This window comes from Carassius gibelio, chromosome A9 (genome assembly GCF_023724105.1).
Source record: "Carassius gibelio isolate Cgi1373 ecotype wild population from Czech Republic chromosome A9, carGib1.2-hapl.c, whole genome shotgun sequence".
Lineage (NCBI taxonomy): Eukaryota > Metazoa > Chordata > Actinopteri > Cypriniformes > Cyprinidae > Carassius > Carassius gibelio.
The window spans coordinates 29,734,234-29,757,602 of NC_068379.1; the positions used below are offsets into that span (position 1 = coordinate 29,734,234).

Here is a 23,369-nt window from a genome sequence, read left to right on the forward strand (position 1 = left end):
AAATATGCCGTGACTCCAAACCCCCTCATGTTAGAAGAAAGCGGTGATGTTTACAACTGTGACCATAAGCGCTAATCAGGATGAACTAAACAATGTATTTTCAAAATACACTCTATTCAATCAACTGAAATTGTTGGCATAATTTTTTTTTTTTGACAAAGTAATGGTACTTTTGACATCTTTAGCACAGATAGGAGGGTAAAAACCTGTGTGAATGGGCAAGTACACAGTAGTTGATTCTCCTGCACAAAGCAAGACACATACTGTCATGACAATGGCATGATGTATTCATGGAAATGTCACTGGAAAATGTAACCTTTTTTTTCTGCCTTGCAAGCACTGTCATTTCCCTCAGCAAATGGAAATCTAGCCTCTGTAATACAGCACAGCTTTCAACGAGTGTTTCTTCTCAGTCGGCTTGTATACAGTTGCATTTTCGTCATCATCACCTTCTGCTTTTAATAGCTCAGCAATATTGACATTCATAAGCAGTCAACTGACAGCTTTCTGTAATGGTACACTCCAACTATTTGCATGATGCTGATGCCGTAAGGACTTTAAGGGTGGAAATGTTTGTACTGCTTTGCTCTGGTTTCAAGGTCTGAGGCGTGGTTGTTTTGTTGCACTGGTGCTGGATGGGGAATCGAGTTTCAAGGGATTATAGCATCTTGATCCCCATCTAGACTGGTAATGATCTTAAGGGCAATTCATACAGGATGCAGTCTTGCATTAAAACACATGCAGTTCAGCAGTGTTTTTATTCCCATACTGTACGTCACATCTTATAACTCACATATATATATATATATATATATATATATATATATATATATATATATATATATATATATAAAGCAGACTTATTCTTATGGTGAAATGTGATAAGTCACATGGTATTATATACTGTATATGTACTGCATATATAAAGCAGACTTATTCTTATGGTGAAATGTGATAAGTCACATGGTAACACAGATTGGTTATATATAGACTCACACACTCATTCAAAAGATTTTAGTCGGTAAGAATTTTTTAAAATGAGTTTTTCATATTACAGTGAAAACATTAATATTGCTAAATATGATAATAATGTTAAACAACTGTTTTCTATTTTACTATATTTTAAAATATAATTTATTCCAGTTATGGAAAAGCAGTAATTACTCCAGTCTTTAGTACAGTATACTGATTTGCTGCTCAGGAAACGTATTTCTTCTTAATTCTAATACTGAAAACAGTTGTAGTTTTTAATAAATATATATATTTTTTATTAATATTCATTTATTTATTTTCCATATAGGGTTGTTGTAGGCTAGTTCAGTCTGTCAGAGGTCAACATGTTCATTCTCTGTGTACAGCGAGCAATAACTCTTGGAATTGAAGTCGTTTCTGTGTGAGTTTGTGAATGCAGCTACTGTGTGAGGAGAGCTGGCACACGGTGAGGTCTGAATTGAAAGCTGGACATGAGGTTTGGTCTGACAATAACTAAAACTGTTTGAAATACAACTTTCAACTGATGATTTTCATTCATTTTCACTTCACTTTTTCAACCTTAAATCTGTATTCTAGGATAAGTTTTGTCTGTACACTCTCAGAAAATAAGGTACTAATATGCATTTTTTAAAGCACAAATAAGTACCTTTAATGTACTACATTGCACTATTTAGGATTTAAATATAATACAAAGATGTACCTTTTTTACCTGTAAGTACCACTGAAGTGAAAGATTTGTTTTTTCTGAGTGTGTAATATTCAGTTTATTTTATTTTTAAACGATAGAAAAAACAAAAATGAGTAGTTATTTTAAGAAAACTACGAATTACCAAAATAGTGTTTTAAAAAAATGCTCCATGTTTAATACAAAATAAACTTTATTAACAGCATATGTTATTTGTGCTGTAAAGATTTCTAAATCATCTTTTAATGGTGTCAATTGCATCTCTTTCTGGTTTCCTTGGGCACATAATGGAGAAGTTACATAGCTTAGCAGATTGAGAGCAGCTTTTTTCCATAGACTTCCATTGCAATGTAAACACATTTTTTGTTTGTTTTGTATTTACAAACTGTGGGTTGAATCAAAATCATTTCTATTATAATCAAGAAAATTTATATTAAACCTGGAACGTTACTTTAATTTCAGAGTCCTCTAAACCAAATGTTGTCCTGAAATCAAGGTCATGAAATGGACATGTTCAAATGTGTTTTCTCATGAATTTCATTTGTACTTTCCATTGAACATCCTGAATGCATTTCTACCTCCTCTGGTTTGGAGAGACCGTCTAGCTGGTTTTGAGTCTAACCTCGCTCTGTTGCAAATGTCGAGAATGTCACACTTTCCCATTCAGGTTGCTCACTGAAAAAGTACCCACAAATGTTGTTGTTTTTCTTAGACGTGCCAGCTGAACCAGGAGAAAGGTTTACTCAAGTCAGGAACTATTTAAGAGCATTCCTCTCAGACATGACAAATGACAGGACATGGACCTCTAAGCCAGTAGCATCCTTTCCTCTTGTTTGCTCTCTCTCCTCTTGATTTTATTCCAAGAATCAGTTGCAAACGTTGTTGTTTTTTTCCAGACATGCCAGCTAAAGCAGGAGAACGAAGTCCAAATTAGTCAAACACACCAGACACATTTTCAGACAGTCACAAAATGGGGAAAAAACCCAATTTGACCACTTTACCATCAAGCAGCTTGTCCAGTATGTGACAGAGCCATGAAATACATACTTTGGACCTCGATGAAGTCACAGTTGAGTGAGTTCCACAGTAAGTCTGACGTGAGAGGGTGAGATTACATGAGAAAGGCATGTGTGACAGTTTTTCTAAGCGGTACATGAGCTTTGTTACTAAGTTGGCAGCATGGTGCCCAAAGGCCTTCTGTGTGCTTCAGCCACTCAACTCATATTCAGGCAATGGGGCTGGGAATGGAGGACCAATTTATTCATATATATATATATAGAGAGAGAGAGAGAGAGAGAGAGAGAGAGTATCCAAAATTATTTTCCTGAATTTCTTTCTTCCATTTCTCCCTCCATTCATCCAGTATCCAAAATTATTTTCCTGAATTTCTTTCTTTCTTCCCTCCCTCCCTCCCTCCATTCATTCAGTATCCAAAATTATTTTCCTGAATTTCTTTCTTTCTTCCCTCCCTTTCTCCCTCCATTCATTCAGTATCCAAAATTATTTTCCTGAATGTCTTTCTTACTTCCCTCCCTCCATTCCTCACACATTAAATGATCACTCATTTAATCATTATTTAAGGATTTGTTTTAAAAATCCTGATTTATTCTGGAATTATTATTATTTTTAAATGAACGAAGGAGTCATTGAATCATTCATTCAGCCTATTCATTAAAGAAACTATAGTTAACCGGAATATATATGATTAGCTATAAATGAGTAATAATCGTATTATAATAATTGTACAATTTAAAATAAAATTGTATTTTATTATAATTTAAAATGCTACTTATTTTCAGCAGATGTTATTGCAATCTTCAGGGTCACATGATCCTTCAGAAATCATTATAATATGCTGATTTTGCACTCAATAAACATTACAACCAACGATTAATATTTTTTGTTGAAACCATGATTTTTTCAGAATTATTTGATGAATAGAATATACAAAAGATCAGGATTTATTTAAAAAGACAAATCCTTTACATGATACATTTCTTTACTTTCAGTTTTGATGACAATTTCTTTAAAAAGTCAAATAAAATCTTCCTGACCCCAGACTTTTGAACGGTAATGTAGATCTGGGAACAGCTGTGTGGACATGTACAGACTTGTTAATTCTCTCCCGTTAATTCTCTCTTTCTATAATTCTGTATTTCTTGTTTACAATCTACAGTATGTTTCCTCTACTGATCTTTCTCTCGCATATCCTCTTTTTTTATTTCTGTCGCCATTCACTCTATTTTTCCATCTTTTCTTCGGTGCCCTCGTCACTCTCTCTGTCTGTCTCTTTCTTCTTCAGTTTGTCTCTCCATGGATCTCTTTGATAATGAGTAGTAAATACAGTCATGTCTCATCACTCTTATTTATAGTCTTTTTGAGAATGTGTGTGTCTGTGTGTTCGTGTGTGTGTGGAGTGTCCATGCGATTTGTATTTTTCTTAAGTGATATGTTGTCTGTTTTATAGGTCTGAAATACTGTTTTTAAGTTAAGGCAGACTGCTGATTTAAACATTTGTATATGTTTTATGTACAGACCCACTGTTTTCATTTTTTTTTTTTTATCTGATTGTTTACTTGAAACTATTCAATGAGAGTAAAAACTGTTTTCAACAATTGATTATAACAAGAAATGTTACCTGAGCACCAAATCAGAATATTAGAATGATTTCTGAAGACTGGAGTAATGATGCTGAAAATTCAGATTTGCATCACTGGAATAAATTATAATTTTAAAATGTATTGAATTACAAAACTGTTATTTTAAATTGTAATAATAATTCACAATATTACTGTTTTTACTGTTTCTTTGAATACAAAAATGCAGTCTGCACACTGAAAAATACTGCTCCATACAAAAGTGTATTTAATTATTCACAAGGCAACGTTTCGACCCTCAGGTCTTCATCAGGCACAATCTCAATAAGTGAGGAACACCTTTAAATACATAACAGGTGCTCACCTTAATTAGACTTCCTCACTTAGAAGTCATGTGACAGACACAAATCATGTGACAGAAACAAATCATATGACAAACACTCAAAAAACAACATCAAATAACTTGAAAATCATATAACAAACACTCAAAATGCAGCATCAAATAACTTGAAAAAGACAAACATATGAAAATATTTATAGAAATGGCTTGATATCAAAATCCTCATTCAACCCTAATGGTGACAAAGTATTTAGAGAATAAATCCAAAAACATTCTCTCTGTAATAATTTCTTCTCATAGTCTCCACCTCTTGATGGTTTGGTTACCTTTTCTATACCGATGTACTTTAACACACTGACATTATGACCCATTTGCCTAAAATGAGACGCAATGGGACTGCGCATATCACCGGTCCTAATGTTGCTGCGATGTTCACAAATACGAATACGTAATTGTCTGGATGTTTTACCCACGTAGGCAAGACCACACGGGCAGCGAATTAAATAAATAACATGGGTTGAAGCACATGTCATAGTGCCTCGTATCGGAATGTCGCGACCAGTGCGTGGATGACTAAAAAAATTACATTTGTGTGTGAAAGCGCACTGAGCACAATTGCCACACCTGTAGTTACCTGGAGGAAGAGATGGAATACCTTTCATGCGTGCAGGATATTCAGATTTTACCAACCAATCACGGAGGTTATTTTGACGTTTAAAAACTAATTTAGGACTGTTTTTAAAAACGCCAGACAAACTAGGATCACTAGAAATAATATGCCAGTGTTTTTTTAAAATTCTACGAAACTCCGCACCCAAAGATGAGTGCTTCGTTGTGCAAATGGGAGCATTGAAGGCCTGCGTTTTGTTGTTACTTTTGTTTTGTAAACACTGCATTTGAGATGTATCATTCAACTTCTGTTTGGCATTTTCTATCCATTCCATACGGTAACCACGATTCAGAAATCTTTTAGTTAACTGATTAGATTGGTAAGTGTAAGATTCATCCGTGCTGCACACTCTACGCACACGTTTAAACTGACTGATAGGCAAACTCTTAACTAAAGGTCTAGGATGGAAACTATCCCCTCTCAAAATGGTATTTCGATCCGTAGGTTTACGATATAGATCGGTATGAAGTTTGCCGTCACATTTGTATACTCTAACATCAAGAAAACTGATGCTAACAGAGTCATATTCCATAGTAAAATTCACATGCTCATTCCTTGAAATAAGATAATTTAGAAATAACATCATCTCTGCAGGTGTAGCCTTGGTAATCATAAAAATGTCATCAATATACCGTTTGTAGAACAAAATCTTAGGAAAAAAGAAATTTGACTCATTCAAAATAAAATCATTTTCAAAAATTCCCATATACAAGCAAGCATAGTTTGGTGCCATTTTACTACCCATTGCAGTACCTTTGATTTGTAAATAAAAATCGTCCTGAAAACGAAAAAAGTTCTTAGTTAAGACAATGTTCGCTAAGTCCAATAAACATGCTGTGCTGGGTTTTTCATCTGCAGGTCTTTCTGTTAGAAATTGTTCTAAAGCACCTAAACCATCAATGTGAGGAATATTTGTGTATAAGCTCTGAACATCAAAGGTGGCCAAGAGCACATCATCTATAGCAAAATCAACACAAAATAGTGATTCAATAAAATCCATAGAGTCTCTGACATAGGAAGACAACATTGGTACAAAAGGTTTTATAAAATAATCCACATAAGAGGAGATGTTTTCAGTAAGACTACCAATGCCACTCACTATTGGACGGCCTTTTAAAGGGGTGTCTAATCCTTTGTGAACCTTAGGCAGAGTATATATAATGGGTATTATTGGAAAGTCTACCTTAAGGAAATTATATTCATTTTTGCTAAACTCCCCATTCTCAAAATGGGATAACAACTTGGAGTCAATGCAGGTTTTAAATTTATTGGTAGGATCAGCAGGTAAAGATTGATAAAAAGTATGGTCATTCAATTGTCTACGAATCTCTTGTTCATAATCCGAAGCACGTTGAAGTACAATCGCGCCACCCTTATCTGCAGGACGCACTATCACCGTATTATCTTTGCCAAGATCAAGTAAAGCATCCCTCTCCTTTTTCGACAAGTTGTTGTAAACCTTATACTGCCTTTTGTTCTTAAGAGCAGTCTTTACATCACATTCCACAAGTCTACAATAGGTATCAAGGGATGAATTCCTATTCTTAGGTGGAATAAAAGTAGACTTTCTTTTAAAAGGGAGACGAGTGGTGGACTGTTCAATAGTGATGCTGTCCTGTGTGGTAGCAGGTGATACTTCGTTAGAAGGAAGCGACTGTTCATTCGTGCCAAAGAATTCGCGAAGTCTCAAAGTTCTAAAAAATTTTTGAAAGTCAATTATAGTATCAAAATCATTAGCCTCAGTGGTGGGAACAAAAGAAAGACCCTTACTCAAAGCAGAAATGCAAGAGCTAGAAAGAGACTTATCTGAAAAGTTCATCAGTGTGTCCCCTGGTTGCTCCTTGTCATCCGTGGAGGTAGAGAGGAGTGTTTTTCTCTTGCCCCTTCTGCACCTCTTCTTGGTCGATTTAATCTTCGATCTATACGTTGATTGTCGGGCTGGGTACGGCCCAAAAAAGTGGAGCCATTTCGCCATCGTACAACAGAATCTGAGTCAGAATCACAAGAGGTAGAAGAAGCCAGGGATCTATTACCATGTTGTTGGCGTGTGCGAAAACCAGCAGTAGCCGCCCGATTCCGATGGAACATATTAGATTCAGGTTTTCCGTCCTTCCAAAAATAGATCTTGCCTTGTTGGTAATCAGCATTGTCTCTCGCAAACTTAGTACGTTTAATTGCTATGGAATATGACTCTGTTAGCATCAGTTTTCTTGATGTTAGAGTATACAAATGTGACGGCAAACTTCATACCGATCTATATCGTAAACCTACGGATCGAAATACCATTTTGAGAGGGGATAGTTTCCATCCTAGACCTTTAGTTAAGAGTTTGCCTATCAGTCAGTTTAAACGTGTGCGTAGAGTGTGCAGCACGGATGAATCTTACACTTACCAATCTAATCAGTTAACTAAAAGATTTCTGAATCGTGGTTACCGTATGGAATGGATAGAAAATGCCAAACAGAAGTTGAATGATACATCTCAAATGCAGTGTTTACAAAACAAAAGTAACAACAAAACGCAGGCCTTCAATGCTCCCATTTGCACAACGAAGCACTCATCTTTGGGTGCGGAGTTTCGTAGAATTTTAAAAAAACACTGGCATATTATTTCTAGTGATCCTAGTTTGTCTGGCGTTTTTAAAAACAGTCCTAAATTAGTTTTTAAACGTCAAAATAACCTCCGTGATTGGTTGGTAAAATCTGAATATCCTGCACGCATGAAAGGTATTCCATCTCTTCCTCCAGGTAACTACAGGTGTGGCAATTGTGCTCAGTGCGCTTTCACACACAAATGTAATTTTTTTAGTCATCCACGCACTGGTCGCGACATTCCGATACGAGGCACTATCACATGTGCTTCAACCCATGTTATTTATTTAATTCGCTGCCCGTGTGGTCTTGCCTACGTGGGTAAAACATCCAGACAATTACGTATTCGTATTTGTGAACATCGCAGCAACATTAGGACCGGTGATATGCGCAGTCCCATTGCGTCTCATTTTAGGCAAATGGGTCATAATGTCAGTGTGTTAAAGTACATCGGTATAGAAAAGGTAACCAAACCATCAAGAGGTGGAGACTATGAGAAGAAATTATTACAGAGAGAATGTTTTTGGATTTATTCTCTAAATACTTTGTCACCATTAGGGTTGAATGAGGATTTTGATATCAAGCCATTTCTATAAATATTTTCATATGTTTGTCTTTTTCAAGTTATTTGATGCTGCATTTTGAGTGTTTGTTATATGATTTTCAAGTTATTTGATGTTGTTTTTTGAGTGTTTGTCATATGATTTGTTTCTGTCACATGATTTGTGTCTGTCACATGACTTCTAAGTGAGGAAGTCTAATTAAGGTGAGCACCTGTTATGTATTTAAAGGTGTTCCTCACTTATTGAGATTGTGCCTGATGAAGACCTGAGGGTCGAAACGTTGCCTTGTGAATAATTAAATACACTTTTGTATGGAGCAGTATTTTTCAGTGTGCAGACTGCATTTTTGTATTTATTGATTGCATATCCAGTTGTCTTGCACCTGGCCCAAATTTGGGTTCATGTGATGTGCACACCACTTCTGTGTTTACTGTTTCTTTGAACATTAAAAAATAAATAAATGTGGTATTAGAATTGACTACTGGCATTGGAATTAACAACCTTCTACCCAGTATACAGTATGAGGCAAATCATCAATATCCTGCTTTTATTACGGTTATGAAACACAACTCAAAAAGTTCCTTTACTAATAGTATGTGCAAACACAGCTCACATTTCTTGTAGAGAGAAAAAAAAAAAGATTCTGCTGCTCTTTCATAACACCATCTTTCATTACAGCACTTGGTGGAGAGAAAAAAATCCAATATGTGGTGAATTATGACTTTTTGCAGAGTTCATGCTCCGTTTCCAATTTGGGAAGTTGAAAGTACCAGTGCCAAGTTAAAAATAAAAAGTACTAAAATTTCCAAAAAAACAAAAATAAAAAAGCACCAGCACTATCTCTCATTACAACACTTTTTGGTCAGAAACATCCAATATAAGATGTGAATTATGAATGTTCTGCTTTACTGAGCTACTGCTGTGAAGCTGAGACAGATAGTGTAACAGGAAATGTTCATTCCCTCATAGTTAGTTTCTGTGTGTGCTGAATCTGAGGTCACTCATCAGGAGCACAGGTCTGTGTAACCGGCGGAGCAGGTGCAGTGATTCCAGACTCCTTAGTAAGCAGTTTTACCTCTTGTATTTCCACACGCTTCAGCATTGTGAAAAACCCCCATCAACACACCTACCTATCTGATGCTGCACTCAACTACGGTCTCTATGTCTGTTCTGTCTACTTTTAAGCACCAGTGAATATTTTTGACATCAGACAGCACCACAACGTCAAAAGCATGCAGACATACATCTGTTAAGCTCGCAGCCTTATCGGTGCAAGTATTTTCCATACAAAACTGCTTATATAGTGGATTGGCGTAAGTGGCTATGTAATATCCACATGCCTTGGTCAAAGGCACATTGAGGACATCTGTGAACTGCTTTGCCATTGAGAGTCTCCAGTCCTCACCTGACACTTCTGTAAGCTGCTGACCCTCCATTAACAGACCGCTTCCTGTCCAGATGTTACGCATATGTGTGCCAAGCCCTCCCAGGGCTGTGTGACAGACACACACGGAGTGGAACATTTTCACATTCATTTTCTTTTTCTGTGTTTCTGCTAAGAGCTTCCAGTGAAAGGCATTAGCATGGAATTAGGCTGCAGAAACATTTCTCCGGCCTTTGCATCTGTGAGATCTTGGCTGCGGGTTTGACAATGGACCGTAAGTTTGAAATAGGCACAGCTGACCAGGTGCGACACAAGTGCCTCTCCATCTTTATGATCCCTGGTAGAGCTTTGAAGTAATTTCTTAAATTTCTGATGTGCTTTCTAGCATTCACACTGTTTTCTAAATGGGCCCAGTATGAAAAGCTAAAAAAAATGGTCTGTTCATACTGAAAGTTAAATGCGGTGTAATGCATTACAGTCATAAACAATCAAATGATGTCTGATGTTTAATGAACAATCATTTGTATATGGTGGTATTAGTGTTAGAGTGGTATTTTTGACCATTGACATTTGCATTTAGCAATAGTGTGTCTGTTTGTATGTATGTATGTATGTGCGTGTGTGTGTTTCCCTCTGTGCCTCTAATAGAAATTGACTAATTGTATGTATTTATGTATGTATGTATGTATTTCAGTTTTTTTTTTCATTTATAAATCAATAAATTTTCACTTTAATTATTATAAATTGTTGAGCCATTTAAATTAAGGCAAAGTTTTTTTGCCATCCAAATAGTTACACATGTATGTTTTTAAAATATATGTTAAAATCATAAAACACATTACACATATCAGTCTGTCTGTAGTTTCTTGGTCTTAAATATGTTGTTAGACTTTTCAATTAGTGGTGAATATCATAATTAGCAGTGATAAAAGCATAGTATTGCTCATGTGTAGGGTTCAATTTATTTCTTTTTATTAGAGAAGTTGTGGCATTACTTTTTAAAGTTCCAGTGATGCATACATTGCAAAAATTCAGTGATTTAAGCATTGAATAATGAATAAAACAAAATCATATTTCTATTGTTAATACATAGGATTAGTTTTTTTTTTTTTTTTTTTTAAGTTGCACCATTACTTTTTAAGGTTCCAGTGACACAAATACATTTTCAAGGCTTTTTAAATAGGGATTTCAATAGGATTAAATAATAAATTAAATACAATAACCCTTCCCAACAAAGACATAGCGATTATGTCTGTGGTCTCTAGGTGAACAGTGATTTTTTTGTTAATGTTGCTATTTTTATTCCTCTCCCACAACCTGGCATATAACTCAATATCTGGGTAAAGCTGGTAATTAAGCCCAAACTATTATAAGCTAAGGGTGCCAAAGCATTAACATTTAACTTCTGTGGCTCTTAAATAGTGCCTACAGTGTATTTATCAGTGCCTGCCCACCCAAAGGTCACCCATTTAAGCTCTGTGCCAAGGGCCACAAACCATTTTACCTGAGACATGTTTAATGCTTATTCTTGATTCAATGTTAAACCATAGGAATGCCTCTGTTTGGATGTTAGCATCTCTTCTCATAGTATAAACTCACTTTTCTTTCATGCTTCCCTTAGATCCTCTCTCCTTTATGAGATAAGTATTTTCCCCATGTACATTCTATGAGTGGAGTGCAACAAAATAGTCACCATTATCATCAGCAAAGCTGTCTAGACTGGAAGCACCAATTCTGTCTTATTGTGCCACAACTTGGAGTGCCTTCACTTAATGAATATATTAGAATAGAAGATACTGCTCTGTATGAAATATATATAACCCATCTGCAAGCTAAAATGATGGATCCCTTCAGTGCTGCTTACGAAAAAAAAAAAAAAGAAAAAGAAAAAAAGATTTGATATATTATATAAAATACGTAATCAAAATCAAACGCCCAAGGGTGATGTTTTTTCCAACAATCAGCACAATTGCAAATGTGACATTGAATTAAAGTTGAAGTCGGTAACTTTTTTTACGCTCTAGCGGTTAATAAACAGAACTGCTTGTGTCTTGCGGAAGAACATCGTAGCCGGAACTACTTCTCTCTGTTTATGTCTATGAAGAATCACAAAGGTACTGTGTTCCTCCGCCGCGGTACCCCTGAAGCAATCTAAAATAGTCTGAATATAAACACTTATTATAGGTGCACCCTAGTGATTCAGGACAGGCTAAAAACACGATTTGGAAAATGGATTCATGGTGTACTCGCTTATTATATACATTTTTCTACATTTTGAGCACAAACAAAGTTACGGACCGCAGCACTGATTGGTTGTTTTCTTAACGGGAGCGGTCCGTAACTGCAAATGGCAATAGGACCACTGGGAGGAGCCAGAGGAGCTTGATTTGTTTTCACAGATTATCTGTCTAATATTCTACTGTCAGGACATAATGACAGGTTTAATATTAACTGACTTGCATTTTAGACACGTTATTGACTGTTTTTGCTCCATTTCGCTTCAGAAACCCTCCACGTTCCCCAGCTCCACCTGTATAGATATGCAACGTGGTGATTTTCTTTATAATATTTATGGGGGTTATTTTATCGTGTATGTGCAAATAGCAAATCTATTCTGCCACAACCAAACACATTAGGCTACATCTAAGGCACTGTGCTCTTTTTTACTCTTCCTTTTCCTCCTTTGATGCATTTTTGTTTTTTATTTATTCATTTTATTTTATATCTGCGCATCAGGCGTCTCTCTCTGTTACTGTTTGCCTGACTGGATTGACCTGTTAGTATCTTATTAACTTCCTGTTGCCTGATCTCAGAATCTCAGCATTGATTGCACATGACATGCCTGAGTGCACAGCTCTCCATCATAAAACTGAGGGAGGAGAGCAGTTCAGGGTGGGAGTGTTTCATTGACTCAAAAAGGAAAACAAGGGTTTCCGCAGCTGGCGGTCTCACATTTGAGACATGACCACAGCTTGACACTTATCATATCGCATTTGTTTTAATGCAATAATCAATAAATAATCTGCCCTTTATGAGCTACGGTATATCTCTGGAGTGAGAAAACGAGAGAAATAGAGACAGTGATGTGGATGTGTTGGAAAAGATTTGAGGGTACGAAGTGTGAAAGAACAGTTACGAAGAATGTGCAATGAAATGAACACTCTAATCAGTCAAATCTTAGCCAACATCACATTCAGCATCCACATTCTGCATGCTAATATAATGCATTTGCATTGAATGTTCTCGCACTATTTTAAACCTCTTAATGTGTCATATATTGTACCAAAATTAGCATTTGCTCTCCTGTTTGTCTTAATGCATAAGTAAAACAATTTAATGCAAAGGTGAGCTTTATCATAGAACAGTCAAGTGTTTACCTAAGAAACAAAGCTTTCTCTCTGTTTTTCTCTGTGCTGGAGTGCTTTGTAGAAATTCAGTATCGGGATCAAAGCACTCTTTATTGTCGCTGTATGTATCAAATGCATTTTCCCAAAAGACCTTCAGAAAATCTCTGAGAAATGTTTGGACTTGTCACACAGTCGAACTGCCTCATAAATTTCGAATGGCCACTTTCATGGAATCACTGCTTTCCACTGATCAGTCACATCGATAACATTTTAGAGTTCTTGTGCTGCTGCTTTGATCTGTGATCTGCTTCCAGATTACTGCATTTATGGCCTTTCTTATGTATAGCAAGGACATCAAGTTTAATAAACAATTCATAATTTTCTAGCAATAAATTATGCATTGTTTTAAATGATAAATCCTGATGGTTCAGTTCAGTTTCGTCTGTTGTGTGATTCAGTTCAGGTGATTCTAAAGATTCAAATAAGAGACTCACGTTTTTGTACAGGCTTGTGACAAACCTTTTGATGCCAAATTAAATATATAATATATAACTAGTATAGTATCACATACTTTTTAAAAAAAGATAGTATACAGTATACAGTGCATATTGTGCAGTATGTAAGTTTGCATCCCAAGTGCCACAGTATTGGAGATGACACTGGAGGAAAGTAGAGGACCCTGGCTGGTTGATTAGTTGACTGCTAAATGAACAGATGTGTCTGTGATGTGAACTGAGCATCACAGGCGACATACTTCCTCCAAACCCCAGGACACAAACCGCAAAACATATCTGCAATCCCTGTCATCAAAACCACTGCAGCTTCTCTCTCTTTTTTCTCACTGGCCTCATTTCCACCGCAAAAGTAGAGCAAAGCTCAAGCTTAAGTAATAGCACAGAGTTAGAGAAATAGATTCACAACATTGAAAGAAAGTGATTAACATCAGGGATTTCCACTTACAGTTTTTCTTTCTCTGAATACAGTAGGTTCTTGAGAAGGTGTTAAGGAATGGAGGAGATCTGTATGGCCCAAGAGGCAGAGGATGGTAGTGGAAGTTTATCTGCTGGGATTAGAGTGTGCAGATGCCCACAGAGATTACTGAGACCGTGTCAGGAGGATTACTGGACTGAGACCCAAACATGGGCTCCATGTGTGCAGTCTTTATACTTTCATCCATCTGGGCCATTGCACCATAAAATCAAAAGGAAGAAACAAGACATGCTATTTTGCTTAAAAAAAAAAAAAATCTGTATTGTGAAATAGTCATGTTAATTAAGTATATTTGCCCTGTAATACTGTAATATTAAAAAAGCTAAACAGCACATTTATAATACCAATGTTTTATATAGAGTATATTCAAGAAACTACAAAAAAATTAGATACTATTTAAATTGCATAGATAATATTTAATATACATTTAGTATTACTTAATATATCAAATATGTATGCACTATATACAGTATAAAATTTTGTAGTACAATTATATATATATATATATATATATATATATATATATATATATATATATAATATACTTTTATTTTTTTATGTCTAAATTATACCTTTAAATATTTAGATAATGTCATGAAATTTATGCAAAATGCATTTTTATCTTTTTAATTTTGGGGGGTGCCATGTAGACACCTGGCTAGATTCACCTGGCTGAGCTTAGCAGCAATTTATCTCTTCACACACTCATGTACGCACGCATACATGAGCACAGTGATGGACATTTCAATTGTATTCCCATATTTGCTCTCAAAGGTGCAGCTCACTCAAATGGTATCTTTATACTCTTTTATCCTCTGTCATGCAGCCCGGGAAGCCTCCAGCCGTGGCATTAGTGCAGTTTTTGCAATTTTCAGATTAAAGAGATCACCGTTGCCCAGCGCAGCTATCCATTACGCGGCCATTCACTTGTAGGGCTTGAGAGGTCGTGGCTCAGGAAGGAGGTTTTATGCAATTTATTCAGTCTTGCAGACCCCCAGACACACAATAGTGGTTTTAGCATCTGCTGCCACTGACAGGAATAAGCTCATCGTTGCTGCTTGTTTTCATGACTGTTTTCACATTGGTTGTGTAAGAACCACGGGCATGAGGTATGCGAGTCAGATCTCTTACCAAAGGCAACAGATTGGCACAGGAGGTCAGTCCGTAGCTCTGTGCCCGTTCCACAAGTTGGGAAGCTTGGCTTGAGCGCGTCGAGGGGAGGAGTCAGAGCTCAGGGAGATGAGAACATTCAGCCACCCGTGCAGCCCACACAAGCTCTCCAGACATCCGCACTCACACACATTTTCAGTTCTCTACGTGGTTGGTTTAGGGATGTAAACTCTCCTCACCTGGTTTTTAGAAAGCTCTGTGTGGGGTGATGCTGAATTCAGAAGGTGAGTGACCACCAATCCTGGTTTGAATCAAACACTTTTTGCTTTTCAACCCCTTGTCTCTTTGTTGTCCCGCAGGTATGAAGACCCCCTTGAGCCCCACCCAGCTGATAGAAAATGGACAGCTGTGCTTCGCCTTCCCAGCCTGCGTAGAGGTGAAGGAGCCCAGTGATGCCAACACAGACATGCAGCTCCAGCAGGAGAAGAAGAAGCTGCTCTACTCACTCTGCGATGTCTGCAACATCCAGCTGCACTCCGCTGCGCAGGCCCAGGTCCACTACAATGGAAAGTCTCACCTCAAGAGGGTCAAACAGTTGAATAATGGAGAGCTGCCCACGGCTCCGGCTCCTCTGCACTCTCTCAGCAGCAGCAGTCAAGGTAAGACCTCAGAACCCAGAGGAGAGAGAATCATGCGTTGCTTTGGAATGACATGCTTTATTGTGCAGGCGTAAACCACTCTGATGGTAATGTGCCCTGAGTTTGTGTTTGAATCAGAGGACCCGACTTTTCATTTCATGTGGCATTTTTGAGTAGTTCTTATTTAAGTCATAGTTCACACAGAAATGAATGTTCTGTCATAATTTCCTTGCCCTCATGCCATTTCCAGATCCGTTTTACTTTTTTTAAAGAATATCCTGGCCAGTTTTTGGGCTGTCAAGCTCAATGAGAAAAATACATCATGCAAATTGCCAAGAAAGAAGTCAGTTTCTATGCATGCATAGGTCTTCTAAAGTCATATGATTCATCTTTGTAAGTAATGTTATTCACTAACAACAGTCATGGCCTAATGGTTAGAGAGTCGGACTTGTAACCCAAAGGTTGCTGGTTTTAGTCTCTTGTCCAGCAGGGATTGTAGGTGGGGGGAGTAAATGTACAGCGCTCTCTTCCAGCCTCAATACCATGACTGAGATGAGAGCCTTGAGCAAGGCACCGAGCCCCCAAATGCTCCCCGGGCACCGCAGCAAAACTGGCTGCCCACTGCTCTGGGTGTGTGTTCATGGTGTGTGTGTGTGTTTTTTCATTACTCACTGCTGTGCGTGTACACTTGAATTGGTTAAATGCAGAGCACGAATTCTGAGTATGGGTCACTGTACTGCACGTCACATCCTTTTAATGAGAAATTTGATTTAATTTTTTTTGTGAACTAACAACTTACTTCGACTTTTAAATGAATCAGTTAATCAAGTTTCAATCAAGTGCCTACAACAGTGTAACTCACTGACGTAACTACAATAGAATAATAAAAAAATAAAAAATAATGCTTAAGACAGGTGGAGAGCTGGAGTTCCAACAGCACAAGTTTGCATTTCTGTTTGCCAATTTTTTTAGAAGTATGCTTTAGGGAAACACTGAATCGTTGTACTACTGTATGTTGGTAACAACAGAACTAATGTCTACGTTTTTTACCTGTTTATCATTAAAAAAATATATATATATATATATATACTGTATGACTTCAGAAGACTGACAATATAGCGCACAAGTTGTGATTTCAGTGGAACATTTACTGTATTTTCCAGACTATAAGTCACACTTTTTTTCATAGTTTGGCTGGTCCTGCGACTTATAGTCAGGTGCGACTTATTTATCAAAATTCATTTGACATTAACAGAGAGAAATGAACCAAGAGAAAACATTACTGTCTCCAGCCGCCAGAGGGCGCTCTATGCTACTCACTGCTCCTGTAGCCTACCCCTAATAAACATAGAGCGCCCTCTCACGGCTGTAGACGGTAATGTTTTCTCTTGGCTCTTGGCTTTAAATAAATGCGACTTATAGTCCAGTGCGACTTATATTAGTTTTTTTCCTCGTCATGACGTATTTTTGGACTGATGCTACTTATACTCAGGTGCAACTTATAGTCCGAAAAATACGGTATGATGTTTTAATTTAGCTGCCTCACTCTTTATTACTTTCACTGTAGTGAAAACCGTGGCCAGGTTGCTGTTTTTATTCGATGAAAAATAAAGTCCATACAGGTTTGGAACAACAATAAATGATGGTGACAACCTTTCATTTCTTAGTAAACCATTCCTTTGTTTCCCTCCACCCCAAATGCAATCAACCATATTAGTTGCTTTCCTTAGGGCACAAGGGTCTTTTTTTTTGTGGGGCTCAAACCCACAACCTTCCAGTTTCTCATCATGAACCTTTGACACTACAAAGACTACTCACACCACTTTGGCAACAACACCAAGCTTTGCTCAGAGTTTGATGAGAATGTGCATGAAATCCATTGTCAAAATTTAATATTTATAAACACAGAGTGTATCTGTTTGTCAGACACTTGAAATTTAATCATTAATAAAATAATTGAATAATTTTTTATAAAAATTATATTCTATATACGAACAGTTACCTACAACAATTGTCATATTCAAATATATTTCATGTAGAAAATACCTGTAAATAATGCACAAAATATAATACAAATACTACTAAATTTTACTTAATTTTTGTAATTGGATGTTTTAGATAAATTCCTGCATTCATTGGGGAATTTTTGTAACTTTTCTGTAGCATTTTTGCCATGATATAGCAGAACCAGGCTTGTGCATCATCTTTGTAACCTCCTGGGTGTCTCTGACAAATAATGTATTTTTTTTTTTTTTTTTCGCTGAAGTGCTTCTCACATGGGCCTTCGAGGATAAAGTGCCTCTTTAACAGGCCTGTGGTTGTGCTGGCATGTTTTACTGGTGCAAATGGCAGCACCTGCACTTGACCAGTAAGTGACAGTTTATCAGTGTGTTCACAGTCTGGTTGGTGGGTGGTACAAAGCTATTTGCACTGTCGAGACTAAAGATGAAACTGTATTAATGGCTCATTCAGCTTAAGAGTAGGCTCCACATGCATGCCGGGTTACCCTTATATTTAAACACACACACACTTGCTTTGCATGTTACCTGGGAAACTGTTTGGGTTGTCCTGGTGCAAGAGGGGCAGAGAGGAACTGTGAGAACTTGGTCCTGTACTGGCAGATGAGACTGTGGCTGCCAGTGTAGTGTCAGAGCGGTGGTGACCCAACTTTAATTATATTGGTGGAAAAGTAGCATACATGCTACAGACACTAGACAGACGGTGTTGGAGTCCATGGGGAAACTTTTGCCTCTTTTGAAGGGGCAGCCAGAGCAAAATGGAATTTATTATTCAGTTTGAAGAGCGTATAGCACTGTTAGGTGTACAGTACTCTGTCAGAGTGAATTTCATGACTGTATGAATGCTGGTAAAATAATCTGTGTGCTTTCCCTTATGAAGAATAGATATGATTATTTCCCACCATGACATAACTCTACTATTAAACCCAAAAGATGTCCCAATTTTTGGCCACATTCACAATATACAGTTTGGGGAGTGAAAACATTTTCTAAATTCCCTAAATGATCATTCTGTTTGTCTACAGAAGTGTTCATTCTTGGACTTGTGATGGTTGCAGCTGTAAACTAGAAATGTGAATCGGAATCTGGTTATATGGTATTTATATTGACATCTGAGTGACAATGTGAAGTTCTTGTGATTGATTGTATCTGTATTGTTTCTTATATTATGAACTACTCATTTCATTCTATTATTAAACAAGGATGCATTAAATGGATCAAAAGTGGCATTAAAGATATGTGTAATGCTACAAAAGATTTCTATTTTAAATAAATGCTGTTCTTATGAACTTTCTATACATCATAGAATCCTGAATAATTTTTTTTAATATCAAAACACATCTGTTTCTGTGAAAAAACAAAACAAAACTAAATAAAAAACATGTAAATAATAATAATTCTAGCTACTTGGATAGTATCCAAAATGATGTCATAATTGCATTTGCAAGTAGTTGTTCAATTCAGTTCTGTACATACTGTGCAGATTTAATTAGCAGTTTCCACTCCTGTAAATGACCAAACTCAGTGTGAACAGAACAGGGTTAAGCACTCAGTAGATGTGTGACAAGCAAACTCACTTTTTCATGTATAACATGATGTAAGTGAATATTTTGTAAGTGTGTCATCAAGTTTCCCACGTGTTTGTCAGCTTAAACGTTTGGCTGGTGTTGTGTACTGTACGTCAGCCCACATGCACGTGTTGATGTGAGAATGTGAGATGTTTCATCTGCCCCGCACAGCTGCTGCTCCTGCAGGGATGTCTGGGAGGGAAAGCTCACGTGTTTTCATCTTTCTCTCTCTGTGGGAGAATCTCTGGTGCTCCATGGAGCTTCAATAAACGACAGTAAGAGCTGCAGGGCCTGATGCATTTGAGCAGTCATCTGTAAACACCTGAACTGCCATTTAAATGAACAGGTTAGATTCAGTATTTTCACATTCACGTAATATTTTTTATTTTATTATTATTATTATAATTTTTTGCACTTTTATTTTATTTTAATTTTTTTCTACCTCGAAAACCATTACTTTATATCATGATACACACTCAAAAATGCATATATATAATATTTTTATTTTATTTTTTTATTATGATTAATATTATTATTATTATTATTATTATTATTATTATTATTATTATTATTACTACTATATATTAAATCACAAAATATTTCTTCATTCCTATCACACACAAAATCTTATTTAACTTATTGTGAATATTTTAAATTTTAGATTTATGTGAAATATTTTTTACTATAATATAATATACTGTATATCTAAAGTATCTCAGATGCATCCAGGTCATGTTTCACCCTAAAGTTAAACATATTTTGAATTCTTTTTAAAAGAAATATCTTTCTGTCTGTCTATCTTCATAGAAAAAAAATCATATATATATATGATTTTCATAAAGACATGAACATAAATCAGTTTTTCTGTATGGATTCTGTGTTTTTAAAATGAATTCTCATTCAGTTGAATTCATTGAGTGTTTGTGTTTGTGATTGAGCTCGTTTGAGTTGGACAATGCCCCGCGCTGCAGGCGGTGTCAGTGGCTCTGAATCTTTAAGCAGGCTGCTCATTATTTGCTGTAGTCTGAGCCGGACATATGTAATTACAGCAGGGAGATGTGCTGCGCTTTACTGCGGTGTCCTGTTGACTGACAGTAGATCAGTTCTGCTCAGTGTTAAGGAAAAGAGCTCCTCACATCTGTGTGCTGACTTTGATGGATTATTGAGAGTATTTCTGCCAACATGGCACGTCATTACTTACTATATGCTGAGTACATTTCTGTAGTCTATGTGTGTGAAAGTGCATGTGTGTGTGTGTAGGCCTATATGTGTCTTACATTCTTGTTGTGGTCAGAGCAGTAGTTTCCACTAGATGGCAGTGTTATCATCTTAAAAAGGGATATTTTCATCATTATGGCTTCTTCATTGCAGGTGAAGATGATCATATTTAACTAAGATTAATGATGTGTTAGTAAACATAATAAAAAAAAAATAAAAAAAAATACAAGTGAGACATTTTGTCAGTTTTTACTCAACATCAACGTAGGAATTGCAGAAAGAAGCTGACACATATAGTCAAAGGATGGGCCATTTTTCAAAGTTGTTATGTGTGAATGTGTTTACAGTGTCCCATCTCTCCTGCTTCTGATCATTCTTCCATCCAGACTGTTCTGTTGGGGTTGTGTATGACTCCCTAGAATGCATTATAAAAATGTTACCCTTTTTTACCTTCCGTCCTCATAATTAATCAACATGCAGCATGATGCCAGCCTTCAGTGCACATCAGCTTCACAGGCATTGCCTCCTTTTATTTGTTAACTCCTGATGTGTAAGCTCTTTAATGCATGCGGGTCCGTTTAGAAACCCGAACCAGTTTAAAAAGTGAGCCCCCTTACAAAAAACACCAGATTTGTGACTAAAATTGTAAAATTGTTCACAAACGTTTTTTTGCTCGGGAGAGTTTTTTTGTAAACGAACTCATTAGTGCAACTGCTTGAATTATGCAGCATGTTTGATGAATAAATGTCATAAATCATTCGGCGAGTCGTCTGCCATCTGGTGAAATGTGGTGGCCTCACGGTGATGTAGTCTCAGTTGATGAGTCATGACGTGTGCGGGAGGTACTAACATCGCCGGAATGAAACTTTAATGATCTTAAAGTTTCAGAGAGCAGCAGAGGTGTGAGGCGGTATTCTCACCCGATGTCCTGAATGTGGCCTCATCTCATCTCAACAAGAGAACATTAGGCTGTCAGACTGGAGCTATGAGAGCATGTTGCCCTGTGGGCTTCACGCATAAATGTACACTTTAAACACACAGGCCACCTTTACACCTGCCATTAACATCCATCTCTTATCTGGATTTTCTTTAGCTGGATTACATTTATACCTTAGAATCCAGTGCATCTCCAGTGTGATCAGATTTATTTATTTAGCAGCTCAAAATAAAAAGACTTCTTGGTTTTCTTTTTAACCTTCTTGTTCTTTACCTTTATTGTTTTTCTTTCAACTTCTATTTCTTCACTTTCTGTACATTCTTCACCTTGTTCTTCTTAACAATTTTATTTTTCTTTACAGCACTCTTTTGCTTTTTCTTAACCTTCTTCTTTTTGATCTTAACCTTCTTCTCCTCCTTCCTCTTTCTTCTTCAGATGTGTTATCCATCACTGACCACATTTGAATTCAGCGATCTGATTACAAGGCGCACTATCACCTGGCGTTTGATGAGGTCATGTGCTATCTGATTGTGAAGCATGCCAGGTGTAGAGTAGGCCATATATGAGCTGTGATGGAAGAAATGGAGGAACGAAAAAATGCCCCCATGCCAAAAAATCATCTCCAGTTTGAAAATTAGAAAAATGATGCAAATGTTCAGATCTGATTTTCAATGTTAGTGCAAAGCTGCATGGCTCGTTTTGCTATTCTAACGCCATCAAACGTGTTTGTCGAATAGCCAGAGGGAGAGACAACCCACCCAACAGGCGTTTGATGAGTCTAGGACGGCCAGCGCACGCCTCCCAGCAGATGGCCTGTCCTTCCCGTCGGCCTGTTTTCCATGTGGGTTTACATTTGTCCATGTCCGCGAACTTGTACCCCCCATCCAGCTCCTTTAGATTAACTTTCAAAATTTATCCTGGAGAGAAATCACTTGGGTCACACACACAGAATGACAATTTATTCATGGCTGTGATGTTGTTGGGAGCATGTGTGTGTGTGTGGTGAATTTCCTGCTTTCTGTTTGTTTATATGCAGCGGGCACTTTATCTTCATTTGGCTCTCTGACCTGATGCTCTGCGTTGTAAACCAAGTAGCCTGGGATTAGTTTGGTGTGGGTTTTTCTTTGAATATGCCGTGCCTTGTTTCTGAAAAACAGCCTTTACTCGCCGTTTAAAGTTGAATAATGGGCCCATATGTTTAGAGGCAAACAAAAGATATTAGAATTATTTTTCACTGTTGTTTATGTTCTCTTTTTTCTCTTTCTTCCAATGCGTGAGCTCATCATTATGCTAAAAACATGTTTTGGAGAGAGATGCTGCTTTGTGTGACCACAAAGTATCTAAAAGCGCCATTTTGCAAAGGAGAGAGAGAGAGAATATTTAATTTAATTGAATATAACTTTGCAAGTTATGCAGGATTCCACCAAAAAACAAGGGCTGAAAAAAATCCTGACAAAAGTCTGGAAATCTGGGTTAGAGTTAATGGTACTGGATAATGTTTTCAGCACTTAAAGCATTCAAAACAACAGCTCAATCTGGTTAGACTGACATGATGGAACTAGATTACGTCCATTATAATCAACCAGACTGTCTGCAGTGGCCAGTGGGGACACATCAGTAGACTGACACCTGGTTCCTGTTTTTTGTTATGCTGCACATTTACTTCAGACGCTTCACTTTCATCTTCCCACTAAAGTAAGAAAGTCAGCCGGTCATTATC

General features: G+C 37.0%; 1 protein-coding gene across 2 annotated transcripts in view; it reads left to right on the forward strand.

The window, feature by feature from the left end:
• znf385b (zinc finger protein 385B) overlaps nucleotides 1-23,369 on the forward strand; it is a 116,118-nt gene that overhangs the window by 17,547 nt on the left and 75,202 nt on the right. The window contains exons 1-2 of one of the 2 annotated variants that reach the window (XM_052606762.1): nucleotides 15,404-15,554; nucleotides 15,630-15,929. In XM_052606762.1, the coding sequence (XP_052462722.1) occupies nucleotides 15,539-15,554; nucleotides 15,630-15,929 (316 nt within the window). In that variant the 5' untranslated portion in view covers nucleotides 15,404-15,538. Of the gene's footprint in view, nucleotides 1-15,403; nucleotides 15,555-15,629; nucleotides 15,930-23,369 lie in introns of those variants that run through there. The other variant, XM_052606763.1, reaches the window with a different exon arrangement.